The 27689-nt window shown below is 42.3% G+C and overlaps 1 protein-coding gene across 1 annotated transcript; it reads right to left on the bottom strand.

Moving 5' to 3' along the window:
- Positions 1-699: 699 nt before the first annotated feature.
- Positions 700-27689, bottom strand: LOC106098950 (alpha-tectorin). Its single transcript, XM_019360213.2, has 15 exons — positions 27684-27689; positions 27489-27588; positions 27219-27348; positions 24644-24893; positions 24266-24422; positions 24049-24136; positions 15052-15114; positions 10096-10295; positions 9855-9986; positions 9574-9761; positions 8772-8923; positions 8441-8686; positions 8199-8358; positions 7913-7999; positions 700-1997 (listed from the first exon to the last, which is right to left on the bottom strand). Exons 1-14 carry the CDS (start codon positions 27687-27689, stop codon positions 7913-7915), a joined length of 1959 nt encoding a protein of 652 aa, XP_019215758.1. The 3' UTR covers positions 700-1997.

The following is a 27689-nucleotide window of genomic DNA, read 5'->3' as shown; positions in this document are numbered from 1 at the left end:
TTTTCCCTGTACTGGCTGCAATTTTATCAGGCTCATTTTTTAATGATTAAAGACACTTTGAGAACTCAAAGTACATTTTCTTAAATTTACTAAGCAGTCAAAGGTTTGAGTAAAAAGAGCACTGTGTCTATTCCTTCACTCAGGAGACCCAAAATGAAGAAAGAGCAGCACACCACGGCAGTGTGTCAGTGTGTCATAAAAACAGAATGTTACAATTAATTGGTTAAAAAGTTTGGTTAAAAAGAGGGGCCGATGGTGCGATATGGCAGCCTCGCTTCTGTCAGTCTGCCCCAGGGCAGCTGTGGCTACAACCGTAGCTGCCTCCACCAGTGTGTGAATGCGAGAGTGAATGAATAGTGGAATTGTAAAGCGCTTTGGGTGCCTTGAAAAGCTCTATATAAATCCAATCCATTATTGACACACTTCCTGATCTCATCTTCCTAAACAGCTGAACCTCGAGACAAAGTTTGATGATGGACCAAATCAAACAACGCATTTGTGGAGGTCCACAGGCCACACATTGTGAAACAGTATGACACATACATGTATCAAGGACAGACTGACATGAAAGAAATGTGTTTTATACTCTTAGAACTTAAAGAGAATTTTGACCTGGAAACAGCTGATGGCAACAAACAGTTTCTGAGTGGAAGTGACAAAGAAGAGAAAAAAACTCTGATTATTTTATTACACATGTCCTTTATTTATTTTTTTGGTCTTTTGGAACAAACAGTAAAGTATGAAGGAGACAGAGCAGGGCATCGAGTCTCAGTTTCAATGAGCTGTTATCAACACTGCTGCCTCCAAAAACAACACAGAAAGGAAAAAGTCACCATGAAATCATCACTTTGTACTGTGTGTTTTCTAAGAGGAAGGATGGATCATACATATGTTCCTGAGTTTATCAGAGCACTAAAGATCACAGTAAAGGTGATGCTGTCCTGCAACTTTAAGTGCCAATCAGCAGCTCAAATGGGAAACACATAAACCAGCTGTTTTGTTTTACTGTCACACAGTTGTTTAAAGATATGACCACAGATCAGCTGACTGCAGCTTTGGTTACAGCTGGTCAGTCTTCTGTCACATGGACTCCAGCACTGGTTTGTTTCACCTGCCTTAAAGAGACCAAATTACAACTTTGATAACTCGGCTGTGGTCCTCTCTTGGTTCTTTCTCTAATAACAGTTCAGCAGCTGTGTCCACTTTGAGCTGCATCCGGCTTATTTTATAAGACAATCTGAGTTGAGACTCTACTTGCATACCTCACATGATTATAATGGTCTGGTAACAGGTAAAAAAGAAATCCACACACCTTCACCTTTACAACATTCAGCTACAAAACTAATAGTAAGAAACCAGATGATCCCCTTTAAATATTTTACCCTGATTACCACCTTCTTAAAGAGATGATTTTCATATTTACTTCTAAATCACTTCATGTTCACAGAATAAAACATTTTTTACTTGATTCACTGGAAAGTTTCATCACTTTGTACCTAAATCATTTTAAATTACAACAACCTGAGAAAGAAAAATACAGCTTTGGTTAAGGCCTCACTGTTCATGGAAGCGTTGGACGTGTGCTCCTATATTTCTTTCTATGAATATAACCAAGAAATAAATATGTCGGTATCCTCAACTCAAGTAAAATATCTGACAGTGTTAGTGAGATCTGATTCTGTTAAGTTTCAGGAGTGTAGATATACCCCAGGCTATTTATATTGTTAGGCTGGAAATCACACTCACACTCTTCCCTTTCACCAAGTTACTAATGAAACTGAAAAAAAAAAAACATCATCTGAACTTTATCATGTGTCAGAGACGACAGTTTGGTCCTGCTCTAAAATAACATCTGCTTATTCCAGCTGTGGGAGTTTGCAGCTGAACTCAGCTCAGTCTTTCCAACATCCAAACTCTGGCTTAGGACCAATCAGAAGTCAAGGATCATCGTGGAGGTCAGTAACTGGTAAGTCAGTCCGAGTCACCATGGAAACCACCTGAGAAGATAAACCAGACCCCACTGTGACTGCTGAACAACCCTCAGTGCTCGCTGTCACTTCTTCCTCTTATCTGCTCATCATCAGAGCTGAGATGGGCCTTGTATTGTCCTAAAGCATTTTTCTGAATAAATAAGTTCATACGTTTAAAATAAATAACTCTAAGAATGTTTGTCATAAAAAAAAAATAAATACATGTTGTTAAAATGTGTAATTCATGCTTAGGAAGAAACCACTTGGTGAAAGGAAGGCCTTCCTGAAAGAGAAATGAATATGCTTCAGAAGCTGTTCTTCAGACACTCATCTTGCCAAGGAATGCAAATCTTCAGTAAAGTGTTCTGAATGTGAAAGCACAGGTCACGATGCAGTCGTGCATCTTGATCCTCCACCACAGACCAATAAGGCTCCACCTCCAGCACAAGAGAATGGCAGGGAGAGAGCAAGCAGTCATGACATATGTTCCCTCTAAGCTGCGTGTGTGCGAAATTACACACTGCTGGCACGGTCTCTGTGCACAAATAATCTGTATTGCACAAAAAAAAAAAAAAAATTGAACCTGAATTGAAATTAAAGTAAATATGTTAACAATTCTGTTTTGCAGTGTTAGTCAGTAAGTGACTGGCTGCTCCCGTATATGATTAGAACGATGCCACCTTATCCCATAGTCCAGCCAATAATGTGATTCACATTCGTATATACGCAGCTAATCAACGTCGTTGATGGGCTATGACAGCGTCCTTATGTGCCGACACCGGTGTTTTGGCGAGCAAAGCGGCGTGGCTGATGTGGAGTGAAGTCACGTTAATGACATTGTGTTAGGATAAAAATATCTGCAATGTTTGGTTTTCTTTATGAATACTATCGTTGTTTATATTTACTGCGGGAAGAAACGGTAAAAACAGCATTTTAAAAGGAAAACGCTAGAAAGCGCTCTCCACCTGTGAGCAAAAACAAAATAAAAAACCCCCACCCTTTCCTATTGGTCGAAAAATGTACCATTTCGACCAATCAAAAAATGATATGGCAACATGGCATTTAGTTGTTTAGCCCAAATCTTGTGTGGTTAGTGTGTAGTGTAGTCAGTAGTTTTGTTCTGTGTGAGAACAATGAGGTGAGTGTTACAGGTCTTACAGGAGTGATACATCTCCTGTTGTCAGGCCTGCAGGTATCAGGCTGTTGTTTTACTTTGTCTCATAGTGGACAGAAATTATTCTTTGGAGTGGCAAAATTAATTTCTGTGGCATCAAATTTGATGCAGAACAGCTGATTGTTCTGTAAATATTTTTGAAATGTTTGTTTTAAAAAATGACTGTACTTTTAGGTAAACAGCTGCAAAAAACTTTGTTGCTTGCATAACTCAGTAACTTTTTTGAAGAAGTAACTATATAATTAGTTGCCCAACATTGGTCATTATATACTGTATTTTGCAGACAGAGTTACAGGACTCTCTCCCAGACCGCAGACTTATAATACAAGTCAGAGCTTTATTAAAAAAAGAAAACAACTGTGTTTTCAAAATTGGAGTTCAAGTTATTTTTACTTCCAATAGTGTTAACATACTACACAGGTCATGAACAAGATGTATTTTAATTTTCATTGTAAGTGGGCTAAAGCAGTTAATTAAAAGTAGTCTAACATAAATGTAAATGCTGTGATATGATTATTTTAATAAACCATGTAACTTGGATGGATTCGATGCTGGCGTGACCACAGTGCACACGTCTGCTGTTGCTCACAGTGGTCCAAGGGATCGCTCAGGGAGTTTGTCTGTTCGCTCAGACACATGAAAAATTATAGGGAACATTGGTTACGACACAGTTGATGTCACAACATGCTGCACAGACGTGTGCAGTCCAGGTCAGCGGGGACGTTCATGTTCCATGTCTTGTATTGGTGTACCCTAAAGGTTACAAGGACAGAGCTGTTAAGGCATATGTAATACTAGACGATCAGAGCAATTGTTCTTTAGCCAAGCTTGAGTTCTTCGAACTTTTTGACATTAAAAGTGAACCTTTCTCCTGCAATCTTAGGACATGCTCTGGTGTTGTAGAAACATGGGATAAAACAGCTGAAGGCTTCCATATCGAGTCAATGGATAGGTCAGTAGTTATCCCTCTACCTTTGCTCATAGAGTGTCAGGACATTCCTAACAATAGGAGTGAAATCCCAAATCCCAGCGCAGTGCTACATCAGCCGCACCTCCAAACCATATCAAAGTACATCCCAGAACTAGACCCTAAAGCCGAAATACTCCTGCTACCAGGGATGTGGTTTACATGGCAGATGTTTTACAGGCACACAAGGTCAGGCAGAGAATTAGTGGCCCCCATAATGCCCCCTTCGCCCAACGCCTAGACCTAGGGTGGGTTGTAGTTGGGAAGGTCTGTCTGGGTAATGTTTATAGACCTACAGTCAGCACCCTGAAGACAGTTGTTCTGGAAAATGGCCGTCCTTCAGTTTTCCAACCATGCAGCAGCCTTCTGCAACTCAAAGAAGTGCCACACACAAATAGACCAGGTAAAGTGCCCGAACAAACTCTGGGTCAAACAGTTTTTAACCAGACAGATAACGACAATAAACCAGCTCACTCAATACAGGACACTTTCTAAACTATGTACAGAGATGTGGACAACAGTTGGGTTGCCCCACTTCCGTTTAAGGAACCCCACCAACAATTACCAAAAAACAGACAACAAGGTAGCCACAAGGTTCTCATCCTCAAATCGGACGCTAAATAGGAAACCTGAAATGCAGCAGCATTATGTGGCCTTTATGGAAAAGATTCTCTCCAATGGTCATGCTGAGGTCTCTCCTCAGCATGAGGTCTCTCCTCAGCATGACCATCTCTCCTATGGCTCCTATGGCCTCTACTAAGGCCACAGGAGCCATAGCCTTCTTAACCTCCTAGGACCTGCCGTCCACATATGTGGACATCACATTTTGCGTTATTTAGACCAAAATACTCAATTTTGTTCTACATGGGCCTGATATCCACTTACGAGGACATTATACTGCTACTGTTCTATCAAAATTTTAAATGAATATCCTCATTTGTGGCTCTCATTTTTCTTAAAAACAAAAATAAGGTAAAAAAAAAAAAATCTGGAAATTCTTTGTTTTTACATTTATTGGGCCCCAATATGCCCAAATATCCAAGAGAAATTAAAGATGCATGTCGTGGAAGAGTTTGGGTCTTAGGAGGTTAAAGGCAATTCAAACAGATGGGAACGTGGAGGTAGGCTTCGTAATGGGCAAAGCAAAACTAGCCCCCTTTTCAGAACCTACAATACCCAGGCTTGAACTATGTGCAGCCATCTTGTCAGCAGAAATGGCCGACCTCATTAAAAATGAGTTGGACTTAAACTTTGATGAAGTGCACTTCTATACAGACAGTAAGGAGTGCTTGGCTACATCTGTAACGAGTCAAAAAGGTTTTACGCATATGTTCACAACAGTGTACAGTGCATTCGCCAGTCATCAAGCCAGAATAGTGGCATTATTTGCACACAGAGAAAAATCCAGCAGACCATGCGTCTAGGTCATTGTCAGCATTCCAACTAAAAAAGTCCACCTAGTTCACCGGACCATCCTTCATCCACCATCCTGCCGCAGACACAACACAAGTGAGTGGAATGTTTGACCTGATTGAACCAGATAAGGACTCAGAAATTAGACCACAAGCAAAAACTTACGTCACTCCCCTCCAAGTACTCATTTGTAAGCATTTTGAGCACTTTTACACCTTTAAGTCCTTAGTCAGAACCATAGCAAATCTTATCCACATGGCAAAGTCAGTCAATGGGACTAATCCAAACAAAAAATGCAAAGGCTAGCACAAATGTCATCTGCCTCACACTCCAGAGGAGAAAAACTGTCATCTTCAAAGAGACACAAAAGGCATACTTTGAGAAGGAACTTTCTGCCCAGATGCCGGCAAGCCAATCTCAAAACAGAGCCCCCTCAAGAAGCTCAGCCTAATGTTACAGGACACTCTAATTTTTGTAGAAGGCCGACTCAAACACGCAGAAATTGAGAGTGTTGCTCATTCGCCATTACCACAAGCTAACAAGGCACCAAGGTAGTCATCTGACATAAGGAGCAATCAGAGCTGCTGGACTGTGGCTTTTAGGCACCAAAATACTAGTCAATTCAGCAATCCACACATGTTTAACCTGTCGCAAACTGTGTGGAAAACAAGAACAACAACTCACGGCAAATCTACCACCTGAATGCCTAAAAACATGTCCTCTTTTAGGCCTTGATGTCTTTGGACCGTGGACCATAACAACCAGGTGAACCAGGGGCGGAGTAGCTGAAAGTAAGCGGTGGGCCATCATGTATACCTCCATGACTTCGAGAGCTGTGCATATTGAGGTAATAGAATCTCTGGACACGTCCAGCTCCTTAAATGCCCTCCGCTGGTTCTTTGCTTTAAGAGGCCCCGCCCAACAGCTGCTATCTGACCGTGGCACCAATTTTATTGGCACTTCAAATAACTTGGAATGGATAAATCACTGCAACAGTACCTAACCATCCAAGGCTGCAGTTGGGAGTTTAATCCGCCACATGCATTGCACATGGGAGGCTCTTGGGAGCGCATGACCGAAGTCGCCCGCAGAATACTAGACTCCATGCTACTACAAAATAAGGTACAACTGACTCACGACGTGTTATGCACACTCATGGCTGAAGTTACAGCCATAATAAATGCATGGTCGCTCATCCCTGTGTCCACTGATACAGAGAAACCTTTCGTCCTATCCCCTATCCACGCTGGAGGTGAGAGTATCTACCCACATTGCAGCAAAGGCAGAAATGGACTGGGTCACGCAGAAACCTCCAAGTTGGTGACCTGGTTCTGCCCATGGACAAGCAGGTTGGACGAAACAGCTGGCCCATGGCCAGGGTCACTGCCAAATTCCCAAGGAATGACAATTGAGTAAGGAAGATTGAGGTAACGACATGCGATTAAGGGTGTGTAAAGACCTTTATGAGACCGGTTACAGAATTTATCCTCCTCATGCAAAAGGATTGATTGCATAATGTTTGTTTAACATAGCGGCCTCCTCAGGCCAGGCATGGAGTATGTTGCCCTAAGGCATTTTTCTGAATAAATAAGTTAATACGTTTAAAATAAATAATTCTAAAAATATTTGTCATTAAAAAATTAATACATGTTAAAATGTATAATTCATGCTTTATATACGTTTTTTTTAAAGGAAAAGATGGCTAAAATGTATTTCTGGTTCTGGTGGCGCACTTCCGGTTCGGGTCAAGTACTTCCGGTTCGGGTCAAGTACTTCTGAAAGTCCACAGCTCGGTTTTTGCTGGGAAACTAGCGCCACATGTTAAAGGCAGTATAGAAATGTAATCAGATGCCATCTACTCTGAATTATTTAGGCTGGGAGTTTCTCTATACGATAGTTTACACAGATAGGTTTGGATATTGATGTATAGTTTGCTGAAATGAATGTTTTAGTGAGCGTTATGCACTTTATTGATGTAAACATGCTTCTACCTGTTGAGATGGAGTTTATTATCTGTAATTTCAGTTTTCACCACATGTTCATGGAGACAATTAAATAAGCTGCAACTAATCTGCAGGGTTATAATTTGTGGTTTAACTCAGTGTCACCAACATGCTTGTTGAAAACACTACAGGCCTTCAACCTGATCCTGGACTGCCAGGCTACAGACCACACACCAAGAGTTTTCACTCACTCAGCAGTTCATTTAGTTTATCGCATGAGGACAGTTGGAAACACAAACTCATTGGTGAGGAACTTAGTAAATATCTTTCAGTTGAATAAAATAAATCATTTCTCTGTGGAAAACATATTTGCTACAGCACTAACAATCAGCACTTTGTCTACAAACACTTCTCAGCACTATTAAAACAGCAGACTGTGTCTTACCTAATGAGTCCAGGCCATGCTGATGAAGGCTTCACCTTCATATTTGGACCTGGCATATCTGCGTCTGTGAGCAGCTCCAGGACAAGTCTAAAGACAAAGAGAGACAAAGTTCAGACTTTAGAAGATCAACACTGATCCTTTCATTCAGGACTGAATCTGCTGAGAACATTTGAGCTTTTGTGTCAGAATAGAAACAAGAATAAGTGAAAATAATCTGTTTAATGATCATAACAGAAGAGAGATACATTTGATTGTGTGTGTGATGTGTTTGGTAACAAAGCTGTACCGGGACACAGTTGTTCTGTTTGGGGCACACGTGAAGTTTGCAGTGCAGGAAGACTTCACCAGAGCCCCCGGTGAACTCGAACATGTTGAAGGAGAAGTAGTTGGAGGTTCCCAGTCCGTTTTCCTCCACCTGCACAGTCTGGTCAGCAGGGTTGGCACAGCTGCTCACAGACAGGAAAACACACTTTGTTCAGGAGTCCATGAGAGAGATCAAAACCACATGACTCTCTGAGTCTGTCTCACCCGTTTATGATCAGGTCGTATCTCGGAGTGCTGTCGGGTGATGGCTGGTCAGTGGCCCAGCAGGAGTCGGTCACCATGACGACCATGTCTCCATCCAGCCCGTCAGTCTTCAGCTCCACCCAGATCTTCTGGTTCAGCTGCACCTCAGTGTTGGACTCCACAGCTTGTGTGCGGCCGGCGTCAGTGAAAGCCTTCATAATCAGAGTGTAATCCCAAACTCCAGATGTGAGGTGCTGGATCACAGAGCTGCAGAACGCAAACACACTTCAGCTTTCTCTGACTCACAAACCTCACGAGAAGCTTCACATCTTAAAGTAATTCAACCACACACCTGTGTCTGATCCTGAAGGTGGCAGTCTTGATATCCGGTTGAGTTTGGACGCAGGAGAAGTCGATGTAGATTTGGTCATGACGAGTGATGATGTCAGAGGAGCTGTTCTGGGTCGTGATGATGTTTTTGTAGATCACTTGGCTGTTGTTGGTCTGCAGAGTCACACAATCAGATGTTACTACTGACTTTTAACAACTGACATTTCAGTTCATTAATCCCAACGTGCACTTAATCAGTTTTAATCAATTAGAAAAAGTGAATGTAAATCATGCTCTGTTTGCTTTATTTGCACTGACACATGCAGCCACTTTAACTTTATTTTCAGTCTCTTTACAATGATTTTAATCTAAGAACATCAGCACTTTGACTGCACTTTGAAGATGATGGACCTCTAACTCAGAAGTATGATGTTATCACAAACAATCTGCTGATTAGACACTTTAAAAACATCAAACTCATTCACTTTGTTCTTAACAGCAACAACAGCAGCTTTGGTCTCCTTTCTGTCTCTGCCTTTGACCGCTTGTGTCACGCAGACGAGTCAAGCACATTGAATGAAGTCACATTATTTTAACACAGCACAAACAGTAGCGAGTTTCTCCTTGTACTGAATCAAACTCCGACTTGGATGTTTCTATGTATAAACTTCACAGATCATCAACATGATGAGAAGCCACAGAGGTCAGAGGTGAAGCTGATCCCACAGAAAGATCCCAAACTGGAGTAGAGCAGCAGAAGCTCAGCAGATGCTGGAAGATGTTTGGCTGCTTGTAGAAGGTAAAGAGGAGGAGATGAAACCCACCGTGACCTCCGTCCCACAGCTGTTGCTGCTGTTGAAGCTGAAGGTCACCATGTGGGTGAGCTCGTCCACCTGACCCCTGCAGGTCGGGTCATTGAGGTGTAAGGCAGAGTAGTCGATGCCTTTGTCCTCCAGGAGACAACCGACCAGAGTGAGTGAAGCAGAGTTCTGCATGCAGACTGTTGGATCACCTGAACGTCACAATATCAGTCAGAAAAATCAGAGTTAGAAGTTTCCCTCCATTATTCAGCCCTGTTGTCATGATGATGTCACAGCTGTCGTACCCAAAGAGTTGTTTTCTTGGTACTTGGAGGCAAAAATGGCCCGACAGAAGCAGCGAGTGTCACCACCGACCGTCTTCTCACCACAGAACTCGTGATCGCTGCAGGTCCTGTCCTGACAGAAGGCCTCAGAGGCTACAGAGTAACACACTGATGTATTATCCTGAAAACATGTGAGCTCTAAAAATCCACAGTTCAGGTCTTTAACAAAGGAGAGCTTATTAAGGTCTTATTAAGGTCTTACAGCAGCCGGTGTTTGATGTCCAGCCATCCAGAGTGTGGTTGTGTAGACTGCAGGCTCTGGCGTAGGCCTTCAGGAACTGACAGTTGAGTCCGTCCACCGCAGGATATTTACACAAAATGTCGGTGCAGGCGGTTATGTAGGGCTCTGGGTCAATGTCACTGTTACAGGAGGAGAAGGGCGCCTCCTTCAGGAGATTACAGCTGTATCACAGATAAAAAAAAAAAAGATTAATTAGAATAAAATAATCATCTGTGATCAGGTGTTTTTATCTTCCATCTGTGCTGAAGTCACATTGTTAGGTTAATTTTGATAATAGTTGTCATTGTTTTACTTAAATTTGTAAGCCTTGGTTCAAACTGTATGATCAAAGACATTCTTCTGTTTCCATCCTCCTCCCGGCCTACATCTAGGTGGGGGAGGTTAGTGTTTGGTTAGTGTTTAACTGCAGAAACCCTATGTGAAGATTCTCTGTCCTTATTTAGGGAGGATGTTTACTTCTTGCCATTTATGACCTCACCTGTGCTTGTGTACCATTAGAGGGGTTAAGCCATACACAGGGTGAGGGGAGATGATCCTTTGTGATCAGGAAGTCACACACACACACACACACACGCTCGGACATGCATACACATGCTCAGTGCCTTAGTTTAATGACATTTTATGACGCACCACAGGGAGGTTTTACAAAGGCTGTTTGTGAAACTGTGTGTGACAGAATAAAAGGCTGCAGTGGAGGCTGGTTCTTTCGGAGTCGTCTGAGGTCGAGGGCAGAAGTGCTGCTCTGAGGATCTGACCAGACTCCACTTACTAGCAAGTAAAAACCGGTTAAGCTGTTTTTCTTACTTTGCTAACGGGTGATAAGTCTTTGAACCAACGGGGCCTGCGAGGTGCAGACCCAACACACATAATTTAAGTATGATACAGAAAGATGGTGGATGGCACTCAACCTACTTAATTTTAATGAAAAAAGAAGAAAGACAGAGGTCATGATTTTTAAATACAGTGGCTTCAGCTGCCTTTGATCTTTCCTCTTTGGTCCTGCATGAAAAGTCCAGCATCACCAATTTAGTTGTGAAAATAGACCGCAGCCTAAAACATGACTCGTATGTTAACCCTGTGGTTAAGCCCCCCTAAAAACCACCTAGACACTTTGATCCATGTGTTCGTGACCTGTCGTCTGGATTATTGTAATTCTCTTTTGACTGGAATTAGCCAGGCCTCCCTCTCATTCTACAATTGTTACAAAATGGTGCTGCATGATTTTTAACTGGTACAAGTAAACAAGAGCACAGAAAGAAAAAGAGTCTGGACTTTTTTAAGTTGCTTGAGGACGTTTGGCCTCACATTGAAGAAGGTTCTTCAGTTCTAGGGTCAAGCGGTGGAGAGTCCCAGATTTAAGACCTGTGGGAGTATCCCACCAAGAGGGACAATCGACCCCCTAATGATCCTCTTCCTAATCACATGAGCCAAGGTGTGAAAATGGGTGTGGGTCACAATTAGCCATGGTTTCGGGTGAGCTCATTGTGAAACCTGGCCCCACACCAAGGTGTGAAGACCAGTGTTGGGCAAGTTACTTTGAAAAAGTAATTAATTATAGTCAGTGGTGGTCAAGTTATTTGAAAAAAGTAATCAGTAACTAATTATTGATTACTTCCCCAAAAACGTAATCCCGTTACTTTGCTGATTACTTATTTTCCTAAGTAATTAATTACTTAGTGACTTTTTAAAAACACAATTTACAACCTGAATAGGTAATAAAGCGATAGATCTTTCAGCCCAATTCTACTTTTTCTGCATAATCCATCATACAAAATGAAATCAAATGGAAACATCTCTTTTTAAAACTTGTTTTATTACTTTTATTCTTTTAATTTTATGCATCAAGCAAAAAATTTAATTATATGCAACATTCTCTGACTGGAAGAAATTTGTGTAACATTTAAACCTATTTTCTGCACATTCCAGCACATAGAATAATAGGATAGGATCATGGCCAAGCTTGACACCTGGACCCACTTGGTCAACCTACTGGCTGAAGAAGCTGACTGCACTCCACGAGTGCCTGGCAGGACAAATGAACCAGCTGCTAGTTGACGAGAAACACCCAGAATGGCAAACTGAAGGCCGTACATTCCTGATCCTCAAGGACCCCCAGAAGGGACCAGTCCCCTCCAACTACCGACCAATAACCTGCCTCAGCACCACGTGGAAGCTCCTGTCAGGCATCATAGCAGCTAAGATGAACAGGCACATGGGTCAATACATCAGCGGGGCACAGGAAAGGATGGGCAAGAATACCAGAGGCACAAAACACCAGCTACTGGCAGACCAAGCAGTCAGCCGAGACTGCAAGACCAGACTGTCCAACCTGTGCACTGCCTGGATTGATTACAAGAAGGCCTATGAATCAATGCCCCACACCTGGATCCTGGAATACCTAGAATTGTACAAGATCAACAGGACCCTGAGAGCCTTCATCAGGAACTCAATGGGGATGTGGCAGACAACACTAGAGGCCAACCTCAAGCCCATAGCACAAGTCACCATCAAGTGCGGGATCTAACGAGGAGATTCCCTGTCCCCACTGCTGGTAGGCCTTAAACCCCTCAGTGAGATCATTGACAAGACTGGCTACAGATACCGACTACAGAATGGAGCAGTTGTCAGCCACCTCCTGTACATAGATGACATCAAGCTGTATGCCAAGAGTGAACAAGACATCGATTCACTGATCCACACCACCAGGATATACAGTAATGACATCGGATTGTCGTTCGGACTGGAGAAGTGTAGTCGGATGGTAACAAAGAGAGGGAAGGTAGTCAGAACTGAGGGGATCGAGCTACCAGAAGGCAACATTGCAGACATAGAGGACAGTTACAAGTACCTGGGGATCCCACAGGTGAATGGGAACCATGAAGAGGCCGCTAGGAAAGCTGCAACCACCAAGTACCTGCAGAGGGTCAGGCAAGTCCTGAGGAGTCAGCTGAACGGTAAGAACAAGATCAGAGCCATCAACACCTACACCCTGCCCATGATCAGGTACCCTGCTGGGGTAATAGGCTGGCCAAAAGAGGAGATAGAAGCCACTGACATAAAGACAAGAAAGCTCCTTGCCATGCATGGAGGGTTTCATCTCAAGTCCAGCACCCTGAGGCTGTACGCCGGGGACTGGTGAGTGTCAGCACCACAGTCCAGAATGAGACAAGGAACATCCACGAATACATCATGAAGATGGCCCCAACTGACAGCGTGCTCAGTGAATACCTCAGGCAGCAGAAACCCAAGAAAGAGGAGGAAGGCGAGGAACCATCATGGAAGGACAGGCCCCTGCACGGTATGTACCACCGGCAGAGAGAGGAGGTGGCTGATATCCAGAAATCCTACCAGTGGCTGGATGAAGCTGGACTGAAAGACAGCACAGAGGCACTAATCATGGCAGCACAGGAACAAGCACTGAGCACAAGATCCACAGAGGCTGGGGTCTATCACACCAGGCAAGACCCCAGGTGCAGGCTGTGTAAAGATGCCCCAGAGACAATCCAGCACATAACAGCAGGGTGCAAGATGCTAGCAGGCAAGGCATACATGGAACACCATAACCAAGTGGCCAGCATAGTGTACAGGAACATCTGTGCCGAGTATAACCTGGAAGTCCCGAGGTCAAAATGGGAGACGGCCGTAGTGATCGATGTAGCGGTTCCGAATGACAGCAACATCAGGAAGAAGGAACACATGAAGTTCGAGAAATACCAAGGGCTCAGAGAAGAACTCGAGAAGATGTGGCGGGTGAAGGTGACGGTGGTCCCAGTGGTAATCGGAGCACTAGGTGCAGTGACTCCCAAGCTAATCGAGTAGCTCCAGCAGATCCCGGGAACAACATCGGAGATCTCTGTCCAGAAGAGCGCAGTCCTAGGATCAGCTAAGATACTGCGCAGGACCCTCAAGCTCCCAGGCCTCTGGTAGAGGACCCAAGCTTGAAGGATCGACCAGAGCGGGGAAGTTTTTATATGTGTACTGAAACCGAACTCCAAATATTGAGGATGAGACCAAAACAACAATGGTCCAGAAGAGTTTGGTCAAACAATGATTTAATTGAACACACGCGTAGGGAGAGGTATACTGCAACACACTCAGCATAGGTCTCTGCCCAAAAATACATTTCAGAATGCTTTTGAAGCTAAATGAATTTCAGGCCTTTGGCCTATCTTCAATCCTCTGTGTTTGTAAGCGTGTAGGCGTTACCTTTCTGCTGCTCCAAGTCACTTACACAATAGATCGCCGGGACGTCGCGCCAAACGAAGCTTAAGACCTTCCATAGACTGAGCATCAACTCTTCATGAGCACAATTTGCAATGTGTGATTATAGTTGCACCTTTAATAAAAGTTTTCATTTAATGCTAGTGGCTTTAATAAACATTTTAATGTAGCTATATGTAGCAGTAAAATATTTTCTTTATTCCCACAATACCACTGTGTCCTTTCCTCTTTAGGTCAGTTACGTTTGTTTGGGCAGTTGTTTGGTTTGCTAAGTTTGCAGTTCTCTGCCCGAGTTCAGTTTCGTTTCTTTTTATGAGTTCAACATTTATTACTTTTGTAAATAAGACTGTGGGGGTTAAATAAATGAAAACCCTAATTCATTTGACTCCTGCTTTTTTAACTAGGTCCATCACAATGTTATTTTATTTTTTATAGTATGTAATTATGTTTCATCTTATCCTATTGTGTTTTTCTTAATGTTTACTGCTCTTAACTTTTACTTTTTGCCGTGACCAAAAATATTTCCCATGTGTGGGACTAATAAATGTTTATTTTATCTTAACTTAATGCTGATTTGATGTTTTTCCTCATTATCTTATGTTTTTGTAGATGACTTTGTTCAGCTGTTATGTTGTTTTAAAGTGAATTAAAAATAAAATGGTAAGATGTTCCATACTGTGTGGATCAGTTGCTCACCGTTCAGTCACACTGGTGCAGTCGATCGTGTTGTCAGCAGTCTCACTGTACTGCATCTCACAGCTAGGGGGGCGACAAACAACAACCTTCAGATTCATTCATACAAACAGAGAATAGAGTGGAACCCCAACTTACGAAATTAATCCGTTCCTGAGGGGCTTTTGTAAAACGAAAATTTTCGTATGTCGAAGCGATGTGAGGCGATGCCTGCTGGAGATGAAGTTCTCGGTGGCGGAGGCTGAAGAAAACATATGTATGCATGCATACGGCACCACCACGAGGAAAACTGGCATAACATTAGGGTGTAAAGTTCTGGATTTTTTTCATTCAAAGATAAATTTAAACATAAGAAGGTAGTGCAACAGACACTGAAATGCATGTTAAAGACCAAAGAAAACATTATTTTTATTAACAAACATTTTTAATCTGCTAACAGCCCTGGCATCTAAAAACACTACAAGTGAAAAAGAACGGCAACAATAAACAATGTACTATTCAACTTTCTTTGTTATGTCTGCTTATAATTTATGATGTATCGCATTTGGGTAAAAATATTACCAATAATTCAAAACTAGAGGAATAAGTGTACATATGTGTCAGCTGTATGTATGCATGCGTGCATGTGTATGCATGCGTGCATGTGTATGCTACGTGTACAAAACACTCTAAACATTAAAACTAAAACTTACATATTTTTTAAACTTGTACTGTATAATTTTTTTTAATTTTCTATTTTATATATTTTTTTATTTTATATTTTTGTGCATTTTTATGTTTTTTAACTAATCACTACTGCTACTTTCATCGATTTCCGTCTTCTAAGGCACACTTTCACCTGAAGGTTGACTTGTTGCTGGCCTCTTTCCGAAAAATCTATCTAACGACCTCTGTCTCTGTCTACTTTTCAAAATGGATCTGAAGTGGGAGAGGCAGACATCACTAAAATGCTGAATAGCACGAGCGGTAAAGTTCTTTTCAGGGTGATTTCTTTCGACACAATCGGCCACCTTCTGAAAATCGCAGAGAATGTCCTTGATATTGGCTGATGGTATGACGGCCTCCTCCTCGCTGAACTGTTGCTGTACTGATGAGTGCTGCATCGCCTCCAACTCTTGCAGCTCTGCCGTTGACAGCTCCTCTTGATGTTCAAGCACAAGGTCGTTTATATCCTCCTCATCAATCTCCAGTCCCAGTGCCTTGCCAAAATTTACGATCTCCTCAACTTCGACTTCAGGTTGAGGTTCTCCCTCCTCCCCCTCAAAGCCTTCAAAATCTCGAGGGGCAACAGCATCAGGCCACAGCTTCCTCCAAGCAAAATTTAGCTTCCGATGACTCACCTCCCGCCATGCCAAAGAAATCAACTTGAGGCATGCAACGATGTCAAAAAGATTTTTCCAAAACTCCCTGAGGGTGAGCTGCATACTCTCTGTTATGTCGGAACACAGTTTGAACATGTGTTTCGTGTAAAGTTTCTTAAAATTAGAGATGACTTGCTGGTCCATGGGCTGGAGGAGAGGGGTCATGTTGGGAGGGAGGAAGAGAACCTTGATGAACGAGAACTCCTCCAGGAGGTCGTCCTCGAGGCCAGAGGGGTGGGCGGGGGCGTTATCGATGATCAGCAGGCACTTCATGGGGAGATTGTTCTCCTCGAGGAACTTCTTGACAGCAGGGCCAAAGACCAAGTTGACCCATTCGATAAAGAACTGTCGGGTCACCCAGGCCTTGAGGTTGGACCTCCACATAACCTCGAGCCTCTCCTTTAAAATTTTGTGTTTCTTGAAGGCACACGGGTTTTCTGAGTGGTACACTAGGAGTGGCTTGACCTTACAGTCCCCACTGGACTAGCACACAGGGCGAGGGTAAGACGGTCCTTCATGGGCTTGTGGCCTGGCATCTTTAGTTCCTCTGCGGTACGCCGCAGCATTTTTTTTCCAGAAGAGGCCGCTCTTGTCACAGTGGAATACGTGCTGGGGCGTGTAGCCTTCTTGATTTATGAGTTCCTTAAATTTTTTAATAAATTCTTCAGCAACCTTGTGATCGGAACTTGCTGCCTCGCCGTGACGCACAACAGAGTGGATGCCAGTCCTCTTCTTGAAATGATCAAACCACCCATGCGACGCGCTGAACTCTGGGGAGGATGGGGGTGTCTCCTGCGAGGACGTCAATGCCGTTGGCTGCTCATCGGAAGGTGCCTTGCTTACTAAATCATCATAAATTGAGGAGCCCTTCTCGCAAATGATCATCTCGGTGAGTGTATCGCCAGTCTTTCCCTTATCTTTAATCCAAACAAGGAGAAGCCTTTCCATCTCGTCGTGTATGTGGCTCCTCCTTTTGGACATGATGGTGGTGCCCATTGAAGGTTTACCTGCTTTGATCACTTCTTTTTTGTTTTAGAATTGTTCCTATGGTTGAAGGATTTCGGCCATACTCACGTGCAATAGCACTAATTTTCACACCTCGCCAGGGCTGGACTGGGACAAAAAATCGTCCCGGGCATTTTGACTAGAGACCGACCCACCAGGTGTTATAGGAAAAACCATAAAGCCTTTGAATGAAAACAAAACGTCATTGTGATAGTGATGTACACTGTCTTGTTGGTATATATGTATCAATCGACTAACCTTTAACCTACACCATCCTCCCTATTCTGGTATTCTAAACAGTACTTAGCTGAAACTCAAAGACTTGGTTGAGCTAACCTCCTGAACTATCTACAACACATGGTGGAAACCTGAAATTAAGACAGAGAAGACTACAGGTGAGACATGATCATTACTGAACATTAAAGATAATAAATGACAGATTTAGTGATATTTTCATAAACTATTCATTTATCACATCAATAAACAGCATGGCAGGGCAAAATAGTTTTTCTAACATGGCAACCTTTAAAAAGTGAAAGGAGAAAGAAAGACAAGTGAGAAAGAATAAAATTTAATTGACTTTTTGATGGCATTTTACATACAGTACTGGTACAGAATCTAAAAAATGTGGGAAAATACTGGCATCATATACAGTACTTACTTCTGAAGAAATTATGTTGGGACCCTCAAAAAAATTACTATGTACAATAATGGATTTCTATACATTTGACATCAGATGAAAACTGAGGTTTTAAGATTCGGATAATTATTTATTAAAAGCTAGATATTTTAAATGAGAATAAGAAAGAAAAGTATTTCTTTGTGCCCCCCCTTTCCCTGTTAATGCCCTACCTGGCCCCCTGGCAAAACTTTGCTAGACCCGCCCCTGCACAGTTACCAGCTGTCAGCTACTTAGAAAAGGATCCTGGTGTTATTTGTCTCTCAGAAACAGTTCATAACTTTCCTTCAACCCATTCATGTCACCTAAAAGGTAAACCTGTTTCTCCATCACCTGTTCACCTGTGATGACTGAGTAAGGATATCTCCTGATTTCATCTTCATGTTTCCCTCTCACCAGATAACCAAACCGATATCATGACCAGCAGCTTTTACAGCTGTGGCTCCAGCAAACACCAGCTGATACTAGAAAGTAATATTAAATAAATTCTAACAACAGCTGATCAAGTTTAAAAAAGATCCTGTGACCATTTTGTGGCTTTTGCATTTTTCAAATCCAAGCCATTTGCACTGTGTTGAATGGAATATAGCCAAATTCCCCCCCTAATTTTGTTTTTTTAATTTTATTTTAAAATTTCAGTCTGACTTCCTTAAATTAGCTTCAGTGGCTAAGCTACAAAACCCATCTCCAAAAGTTGAATCTGTTCATCTGGACGTAGCGTTTTGTGGGAGAAACGTTTCGTCACTCATCCAAGTGACTTCTTCAGTCTCAGCTGACTGCAGGTTTCCCCAAACCTTATAAACAGTACATTTGCATAATGACTGAAACCAGCCCACTGAAGGAACAATGGGCTGTGAGGTCAGTTCCTTAATCATAATTATGCAAATTCCCATGACCATTGATCAACAATCACTGACCAAAACCCACTGATCAAAGAACACTGATCAATGGCTATGAGTACCATTCACAGAGAGTTGGGGAATGGCTGCAATCACAGCATTGTAAGATGGCGAAAGATGTACCCTTAGGCCCCCTCCTCGATTCAGAGATGGTCTTTCCCTTTTCACGTAAATGGCCTCCTTGACTCCGCGCTCAAACCAGCGTTCTTCCCTGTCCAGGATGTGTACATCCTCATCGTTGAAAGAGTGTCCACTGGCCTGTAGGTGTAAATAAACTGCAGAGTCCTGGCCTGATGAGGTTGCTCTTCTGTGTTGTGCCATCCGCTTCGCTAGAGGTTGTTTGGTTTCCCCGATGTATAAATCCTGGCAATCCTCCTGGCACTTAACAGCGTACACTATGTTACTCTGTTTGTGTCGGGGGACCCGATCCTTGGGGTGGACCAGTTTTTTTGGCGCAGCGTATTTTGGGGTTTAAAAGCCACAGAGACCCGGTGTTTAGAAAAAATGCGTCTCAACTGTTCCGATACTCCTGACACATATGGGATCACTACAGGTTTTCGCCTGGGCAGCGGTTGTCCTTCTCTCCTGGATCGGCTGGAGCTTTCTTTAGGTGCCTTCCCAGCTTTGACAAAAGTCCAGCTGGGATAACCACATTTACTCAGGGCCTTCTTGATGTGCTGTTCTTCTGCCTCCCTGGCCGCTGTGTCAGTGGGGATGGTGTTCGCTCTGTGTTGTAGCGTCCTGATGACACCCAGTTTGTGCTCCAGTGGATGATGAGAGTCAAACCTTAGATACTGATCCGTATGCGTAGGTTTACGGTACACGTCAGCTTTTAGATGTCCCCCATTACTGATGGAAATCTCACAGTCTAAGAAGGCTAACCTGCCACTTTTCATATCCTCCCTGGTGAATTTGATGTGTCGGTCCACCGAGTTAATGTGATCCCTGAAATGTAGTACGTCCTGAGATTTGATTTTCACCCAGGTGTCATCCACATATCTGAACCAATGGCTTGGTGGTGTTCCAGGGTAGGATAGCAACGCCCTCTTTTCCACTTCTTCCATGTACAAATTGGCCACGATGGGTGAAACTGGGGAGCCCATGGCACACCCATGTTTCTGCCTGTAGAACTGACCCTTGTATGTGAAGTAGGTGGAATGAAGACACAGTTCCAAAAGCAAACACACTTGGTTGATGCTGAGAGTGGTCCTGTTGCTGAGGTTGGTGTCATCCTGTAATCTCTTACGGACTACCTCCAACGCTTCCGTGACTGGGATGCAAGTGAAGAGAGATGTAACGTCGTACGAGACCATGGTTTCATCTGCCTCCATAATGACATCTCTCACCTTCTCAACAAAATCCAGGGTGTTCTGGATGTGGTGTTCAGAGCTGCCCACCAGCGGGTTGAGGATCGAAGCCAGAAACTTGGAGGTGTTATAGGTGACCGAGTTGATCATGCAGACAATTGGTCTTAAAGGTGCACCCTGCTTATGTATTTTCGGTAAACCATACAGACTTGGTGTAGACTCCCCTGGGTACAGCCTGTGGTATGAGGTCCGGTCGATAGCCTTGTCTTGTTCTAACTGCTTCAGACAGTCTATGACCCTCTTCCTGTAGCCACTTCCTGGGTCTCGTTTCAGGGGCTCATAAGTATTTTCATCACTGAGTAGTGACAAAATCTTCTCATGATAGTCTTTCTGGTTAAGCAATACTATGCTTAACCTACAAAACCCATCCTCTAATGGTCCTAGTGGTCGATTTGTGTCCCATTGAAAACCATTATAAACACTGTTTTTTGCATTACACGATTATTTTAACTAAAGTTAATGCAGTCCTGTAAGTGACGGTGACACTTTGGAGCCCGGGCCTTAAAATTGTAATTTTTTTCATTTGGCCACCAGGTGGTGCAATTTTTTCATATTTCAGCATTGAACGAACTCAAGCCTAAAATTCAGATTTTGAGCGTGTCATTCTGCTTTAAAAGGTGAAAAAAGAGTGGTGTTGTGTGTCACTATCAATGACCTTTTTTTAAAAAAAAATATATAAAGGTGTTTATGCCTAAAAAAAAAGAAAAAAAAACACAAACACACTTTTTTCAAATGTATTCAAAAGTATTCAAAAGTATTTTCTCTCAGACGGCCACACTGCAATACAAACAAATTAAATATAAAAGCAAGGACCAAAAGCAAATTAGATTTTATTTTTCCCTTCAAACTCTTTTTTTAAACAGAGCTGTAGTTGAATGACCTATGCCCCGGAAGTAGTCATTGATGGAACGCTAAGAAAGCGCATTTGTAAAAAGACGCGCATTGAGCAGAAAATGGAGCAGGTCTCATCTCACACTGTCATGGATCATGTAGCGACACCAAATATCTGCAAATTGTGAGCGAAGACGAGATCGATGGGAACAGCCACAGGAGGATTTCGACAAACTGACAGACAATGGCGAGGCTCCGCAAGCAGCGTACAGGTCTGACTCGCCGTGTGCCAAAGTGCGCACAGTAAACACCCCGCTCCGGCTGTCGGGAGTATGAAAAGTGCTGATGTTTTCGTTTGAAAAAGTGAAAAATAAGTATACTTAAATTACCATTGAGTTTGAGGGTTAGAACAAAAAATGATATTTTTAAATCTTAAGATGGCACGTTGGCGTCACGACGACTTCTTTCCAGTCTATGCGCTTTTTAGTTGTTCACTTATTTTTTGCTCTGTTTACATCCCCAAAATCCTCTAGTTTTATAGTCAACGACAGCAGATCACTTCTAAACATCGGTGATAAGGTTGCACATGTAATCTTGGACACTTTTAAACCCAACCGAGCCTGCCCGTCTATTGCTGTTCCCCGAGGAAGTTATCCCAGAGAGAAGTAAAGCAAGTGTGTAAGTTCATCTCTGACTGTTTGTAAAGCATTCCAGCGTTAAGCTTAACAACCGATATATGGAGCGACTGCCTCTTCTTGCTGCTACTTCAATCATGAAACTGATTAATGATCAGCTGATCGGCTTTTCTGTCGCGAGTCCGTCTCTCTTGTTTGTTTTTGGCCCACTTTGCACCAGAAAGAGGAAACCAGCGGCTGAACAACAGCAGCACGTTTAAGCTTGACAAGCTGTTGTTAGAATTTATTTAATATTACTTTCCACACCAGGATCGTTTTCTACGTACCTGACGGCTGGTAACTGTGCAGGGGTGGGTCTAGCAAAGTTTAGCCAGGGGGGCCGATAGGGCATCAACAGGGAAAAGGGGGCACAAAGACATACTTTTCTTTCTTATTCTCATTTAAAATGTCTAGCTTTTAATAAATAATTATCTGAATCTTACACCCAAAGTTTTAATCGGATGTAAAATGTATAGAAGTCCATTACTGTATATAGTAACTGTTAAGTTTAATATACCCTAGTAAGCTATAGTACTTTTTCCTTTGGGAAGGTACCATCTGTGCAGTCTGCAATTCTGTTGAAGAAAGATGTTGAATCTATTTAATTATTCTTGAAAAATAATTTATATCTGGGCATTTTTTTTCACACTGCATCAAATTAAAGTTTATTACGTCAATTAAGCATCATGAGGTGGAGGGTGGTTCCTTATTTTTTTTTATTTATTTATTTTTTGCTGGGAGTTTTAGAACCGTATTGGTTAGGTTGCTTACTCTTTAAAATACCACAATAGCAAGGATGGAGTAGGTTTAACTTTATTAGATTGATCAGTATTGCTGAACTATGAAATATTTTGGGTGCAGTGTATTTTTTGTATAACAGAATAGCTTTAGTGTTTTTTTTTTAACTTGAGTATGAACTTATACAAAAAGCAGCAAGATATTAAAAAACAGTTTTATTGATTAAAAACCACACTATATCGACTTCATATCAGTATCGGCCTATATCCAAATTTATGATATCGGTATCGGTACCGGACATAAAAAAGTGGTATCGTGCCATCTCTAACACAAAGTAAACTGCACGCTTTAGTTGTGAAGCAAAAACGGTGAAATCGGTTCTAGGATGCCCTCTGGACCCAGTGGAGGTGGTGAGTGACAGGAGAATGGTGGCTAAGCTGTCATCTCTGTTGGACAACATCTCCCACCCCATGCATGAGACTGTGACAGCACTGAGCAGCTCCTTCAGTGGGAGACTACGGCACCCATGGTGTGGGACGGAGAGATTTCGCAGATCTTTCCTCCCCACTGCTGTCAGACTCCACAATAAAGACTTTAACTGATCAAACACACACATCCACACATGTGCAATAACACTAATGTGCAATAATCTTTTCTGGCATCATTGTATTTTTACTCAGTTGTATATAGCATTTGTACTCTATTTTTATCTCATTGTATATTTTATTCTATTTTATTCTACTGTATATAGTATTTTATTTTATTCTATTCTGTACAGTTGTGTACTGTATTTATTCTTATTTTATTTTATTCTAATTTTTGCTTCATAACTTTTGCACTGTCCACTTCCTGCTGTGACAAAACAAATTTCCTAATAAAGGTTATCTTATCTTATCTTATCTTATAAAACATAGGAGGGGAACGATAACAATGACTAGAGTCTCCCAATCGTTTACTCTTGCTGTCCTGTGAACAACACCAGCGTGGTGTTAATTGTTTGCTGTTTTCGCGATCGCGTCATGCATGAGGATATCACCAGGTAAACTCACGACATTTTTAAACATTTTGTTGTTCAACGGCATCAAGACTGACGGAGTGTGTTTGAGATAACCTCACAAGTGTCACAGATGACACATTTGGCGTTTTTTTTTTGTTTTTTTTGCTGGTTTGTCGGTAGCAGCTACTGAAACGCAAGTCTGCCACACATCTGTTTGACCAAATCCAATTAATTTTATGGAAAGGCATTCTGGGCATTCTGGGCTCGGCCAATCAGAGCCAGCGGATTTCGTAACACGGGCATTTTGCTGTAACACGGGCAGAAATACTGCCGTTCAGTGCCTTCGCAATTTGAATTTTTCGTTTAACGGGGTATTCATAAGTCGGGGTTCCACTGTATCTGCAACATCAGCAGCAGCAGTCAGAGGGACTCTTGTGATGAGGTCTTACCTGGTGGAGCTGTACTCAGAGAGCCTCAGGTCACTCAGAGACCTGCTGGAGTTTCCACACAGACCCTCCACAGATGAACCAGCAGGTCCTGCACAGGATCAGGACAGAATGAGTCAGATCAGCATCAATATTCAAAATGGACAGACATAGCAGCTCAATAAATAACAGCACAGTTTGGAGTTTACATTCCATTTATTCAACTTTTTATTTTCTGTACCTTCTAAGTGGATCTGTGCGGTGTCGCCATCAAAGAAGACAGAGATGGTGAGGTTGGAGAGCGACAGCTTGGCGGTGACTCCAGTTTGGTCCTTAGAGAGCTGCACACCGTGAACCAGCTGAGGTGAGCTGCTGAGGGTCAGCGTGGAGTCGTCCAGCTGCATCACAGCAGAGACAAAGTGGAGGAAACACTGAGTGAAACATGTCAAACACACAAACAGGCTGATTTCACAGCAACAACCACTGAGTTCAGCAGCTCTGAAAGAACTGCTTCTAACAGCCCTGAGAAGAAAGATGAGAGGAGACACAGCAGAGGATGAGGGAGGACTTTGGATCAGACTCCACTCTGACACATGAACTGTGGCTGTAGGTCGCTTACCTGAACTCTCCCACCTTGTTCCAGGTGAATGTCATGCCCGTCCACACGCAGCGTCACACTGTCCAAAAAGCTCACATCTTTACGACGCCGGTCCTTGAAATTCCCCAGAACCTGGAAGTCTGGGAGTGACGGAGTCGAGAACAGAGAGTACGCACACCGATCCTGGATGGAGTTAATCTGGCCGTGGACGTCGATGATAGTGGGGCCGGTCACAGTGCAGGTGGAGGCCAACATGGCATCCAACACGCAGCTGATAAAAGCAGAAAATTCGACATCATTCAGTTTTGTTTTTATAGCCCTAAATCACAACAACAGTCACTTAGACATAAAGATCCTTTGACCTTAGAATGAAAACTCCAACAATCATGTCACGTCCTATGTGCAACAACTTTGTCGACAGTTTGAAGGATATGTGCTATCTTATCAGGAGGAAACCTGTTAGTCAATGAAGCAGGGCTCTAAAGTGCGACCAATTTGGTCGCATATGTGGCTTAATTTCTCAATGGTGCAACAAAAAAACAAAATAGTATTGGTGCGACCACCCGTTCGGTCCCCCTCAAAAAGTCTGAGCAACTCTGAAAGTCGTGTGGTCAACAACAGACACACATTATGCCCATATTGTGTTCCAGATATTTCTGTCTCCCTACGTGTGTGTATGTTTGAAAGTGCAGGCAGATAGACAGAGGTGAGTAGTAGGGCTGGGTTTCAATAACTTTCTAATTAAAATGGATTTCAGCTTGAATAAGGTGATATTTATTCATTAAATCCTGAATCGATTTTTAAATGTAAATTATTTTGCCAGAAACTCGCAAAACTATTTCAACAACCACCAAACAGCTAAAACAGCAAATGAGAGCAGGTAAACAGATTCTACACAAAGACATAAACCAAGAGAGCGGACCCGACGCGTCAGAATCTGTGAGCTGTCGGCTTTCTCTCCCGACAGCATGAACATGGACACGCTGTCGGGGCTGAAACAGCTCACAGATTCTTAGCTGCAGGTTTTTTTTACTCTCCAAACAAAATTCACTGAGCCAGCAGCAAAAGAAGATCCAAACTGCTGTTCCCGTTTGATAAATATCATCATTAATTCCCTATTATCTTTGCTGTTTAGCTTCCACCAAGATGAAATCACGCTTCATGCACAGCTCTGTCTCTCTCTCCCATTCATTTGCTTATTTCACACTGTTGTGTACAAGCGCTGTCAGCAGCTGTTTTTTTCTTTTTCAAAAATGACCTCTGACAAGAAAGCCTTATTTCTGCTGTTTAATACCGAAGAACGTTTTAAAAAGATGCCAAATTGCAAAATGCTCAGCAGTGTTTTTAATAAAACCTCTGTAACATTCACTTAATTTTATATGTTGAGTCATGTTTTTCTTCAGTTTTCGATCTACTGCAGAATATTTTAAGGTTCTCTGCTATAAAAATCCAGGCCAGAAAAATCTCCTTCATGTTTTTCTGTTTTATCCTCAGTTACTTTGACACAAAGGCATCTGCTGTGATGCTCACACCTCTGATGAAGTCTCACAAGTGTCAGCCCTGATAAATGATCAGAATTATAATATTTCTGACTGTCTGAGGCTAAGTTGAATCAAATCCAGAAATAATTATATGCTGTGATAAGTGCACTGCCCAAGTGTCCCCTCTCCTCACTGCCTTTCAGCAGCAGGCAACAACAAACAGCTCGTCAGAGGAGCCGAGATGATGATTCAGTTTAACATTGTCTACAATATTGCCAAAAAGCGCTAAAGTGCCAACGCACTTTAAGCACGAGCACTTTTCCAGTAACTTATCTTTCTTGTAGAAATTTGCTCTAAATAAAGAACTTTGTGTTGACAAGATTGTTAGTTAAAATTTAAAAATCAATATTGTCTGTATGGACAGCAATTTAAAAAAGGGAACATTTAAAACAGTGGGGTTAAGCAATGCAGTTGAAAAAACTGGGTGCAACTTTTATGCTGATGCATGTAAGAAAAACAACCGTGACAAAAGTTAGTCTAGAGTCCCTGTGAAGGGATCTGCTCTCTCTTTCTAGTCCCTGTCAGGACTCTTGCTGCAGCATTTTGGTTTAACTGAAGGCTTTTCAGCAATTTTTTAGGACATCCTGATAATTATGAATTACAGTAGTCCAGCCTGGAAGTAATAAATGCATGAACTAGATTTTCAGTGTCACTCTGAGACAGGATATTTCTAACTTTAGAGATGTTGCGCAAACGGAAGAAAGCAGTCTTACATATTTGTTTAATATGTGCGCTAAAGGACATGTCCTGGTCAACAAAAAAAAATCCAACCATGAACATCTTAATGAGCTGCTGTTGGGAGCTGCAGCCACCAGGGGGAGCTCTCATGTTCAAGACGCCAGCCAGACAAATAAAAGGGGTTGAACTGAAACCTGATTCATCAAATAATCCAGCTGTGAATCAGCAGCTGTGTGTGAAGTGTGAGCATTTTATCAAACTCACTGTTCACTGAGCTCTTTGATCTGATTAGAGCTGCTGTTCAAAATGAGTTCAATCACTGCTGATTTAATGCTAACACTTCCTACTTTCTTTTAAAATACAAAGAAGACATTTACATGTTGTTGCCTTGACAACGCTCCTGCGGACCACAGCTGGAGTTGTGGAGGTGTGCAGTCTCATCACAGGTGAGACTGAAGCAGGTTTCTGGATCAGAGCTGATCACTGTACCAGGTCGATACATCTGACCTGAGGATGGAAGGAATTCAAACACTCGCAGATCACTGACTCATTTAACAACTGTGAGCACAAACATCATAATAACATTTAAATAGTTCAATTTTACAGAAGACACAGAATCGGAGAATTGGAGCTTTAGATTCACTTACCTGAGTGTCTGCATCCACCGATGTTGAAGTATTGATAATAATAATATGAAGTAAAATTCACTGTATCGACTGTGGTTCCACTGACCTGAAGCTCAAACACCTGGACAGAAACAAACACAATCAATGTTATGACCACAAAGCAGAGAAAACGATGTTTGTGTTAGAAAGTATTTAATGTAGTATTTAAACATTAACAGACAT

The sequence above is a fragment of the Oreochromis niloticus genome, linkage group LG3 (assembly GCF_001858045.2).
Source record: "Oreochromis niloticus isolate F11D_XX linkage group LG3, O_niloticus_UMD_NMBU, whole genome shotgun sequence".
In the NCBI taxonomy this organism is placed as follows: Eukaryota; Metazoa; Chordata; class Actinopteri; order Cichliformes; family Cichlidae; genus Oreochromis; species Oreochromis niloticus.
The sequence above is the reverse complement of the archived record's forward strand: the minus strand, read 5'-3'. Positions and strand labels throughout refer to the sequence as shown.

Coding starts and splice junctions, on each gene's coding strand:
- LOC106098950 (XM_019360213.2), bottom strand. Junction 24,894..27,218: donor CGTTGTCAAGGCAACAACAT/GTAAATGTCTTC, acceptor TGCTTTTATCAG/CTGCGTGTTGGATGCCATGT. Junction 9,987..10,095: donor GACATCAAACACCGGCTGCT/GTAAGACCTTAA, acceptor GTTACTCTGTAG/CCTCTGAGGCCTTCTGTCAG.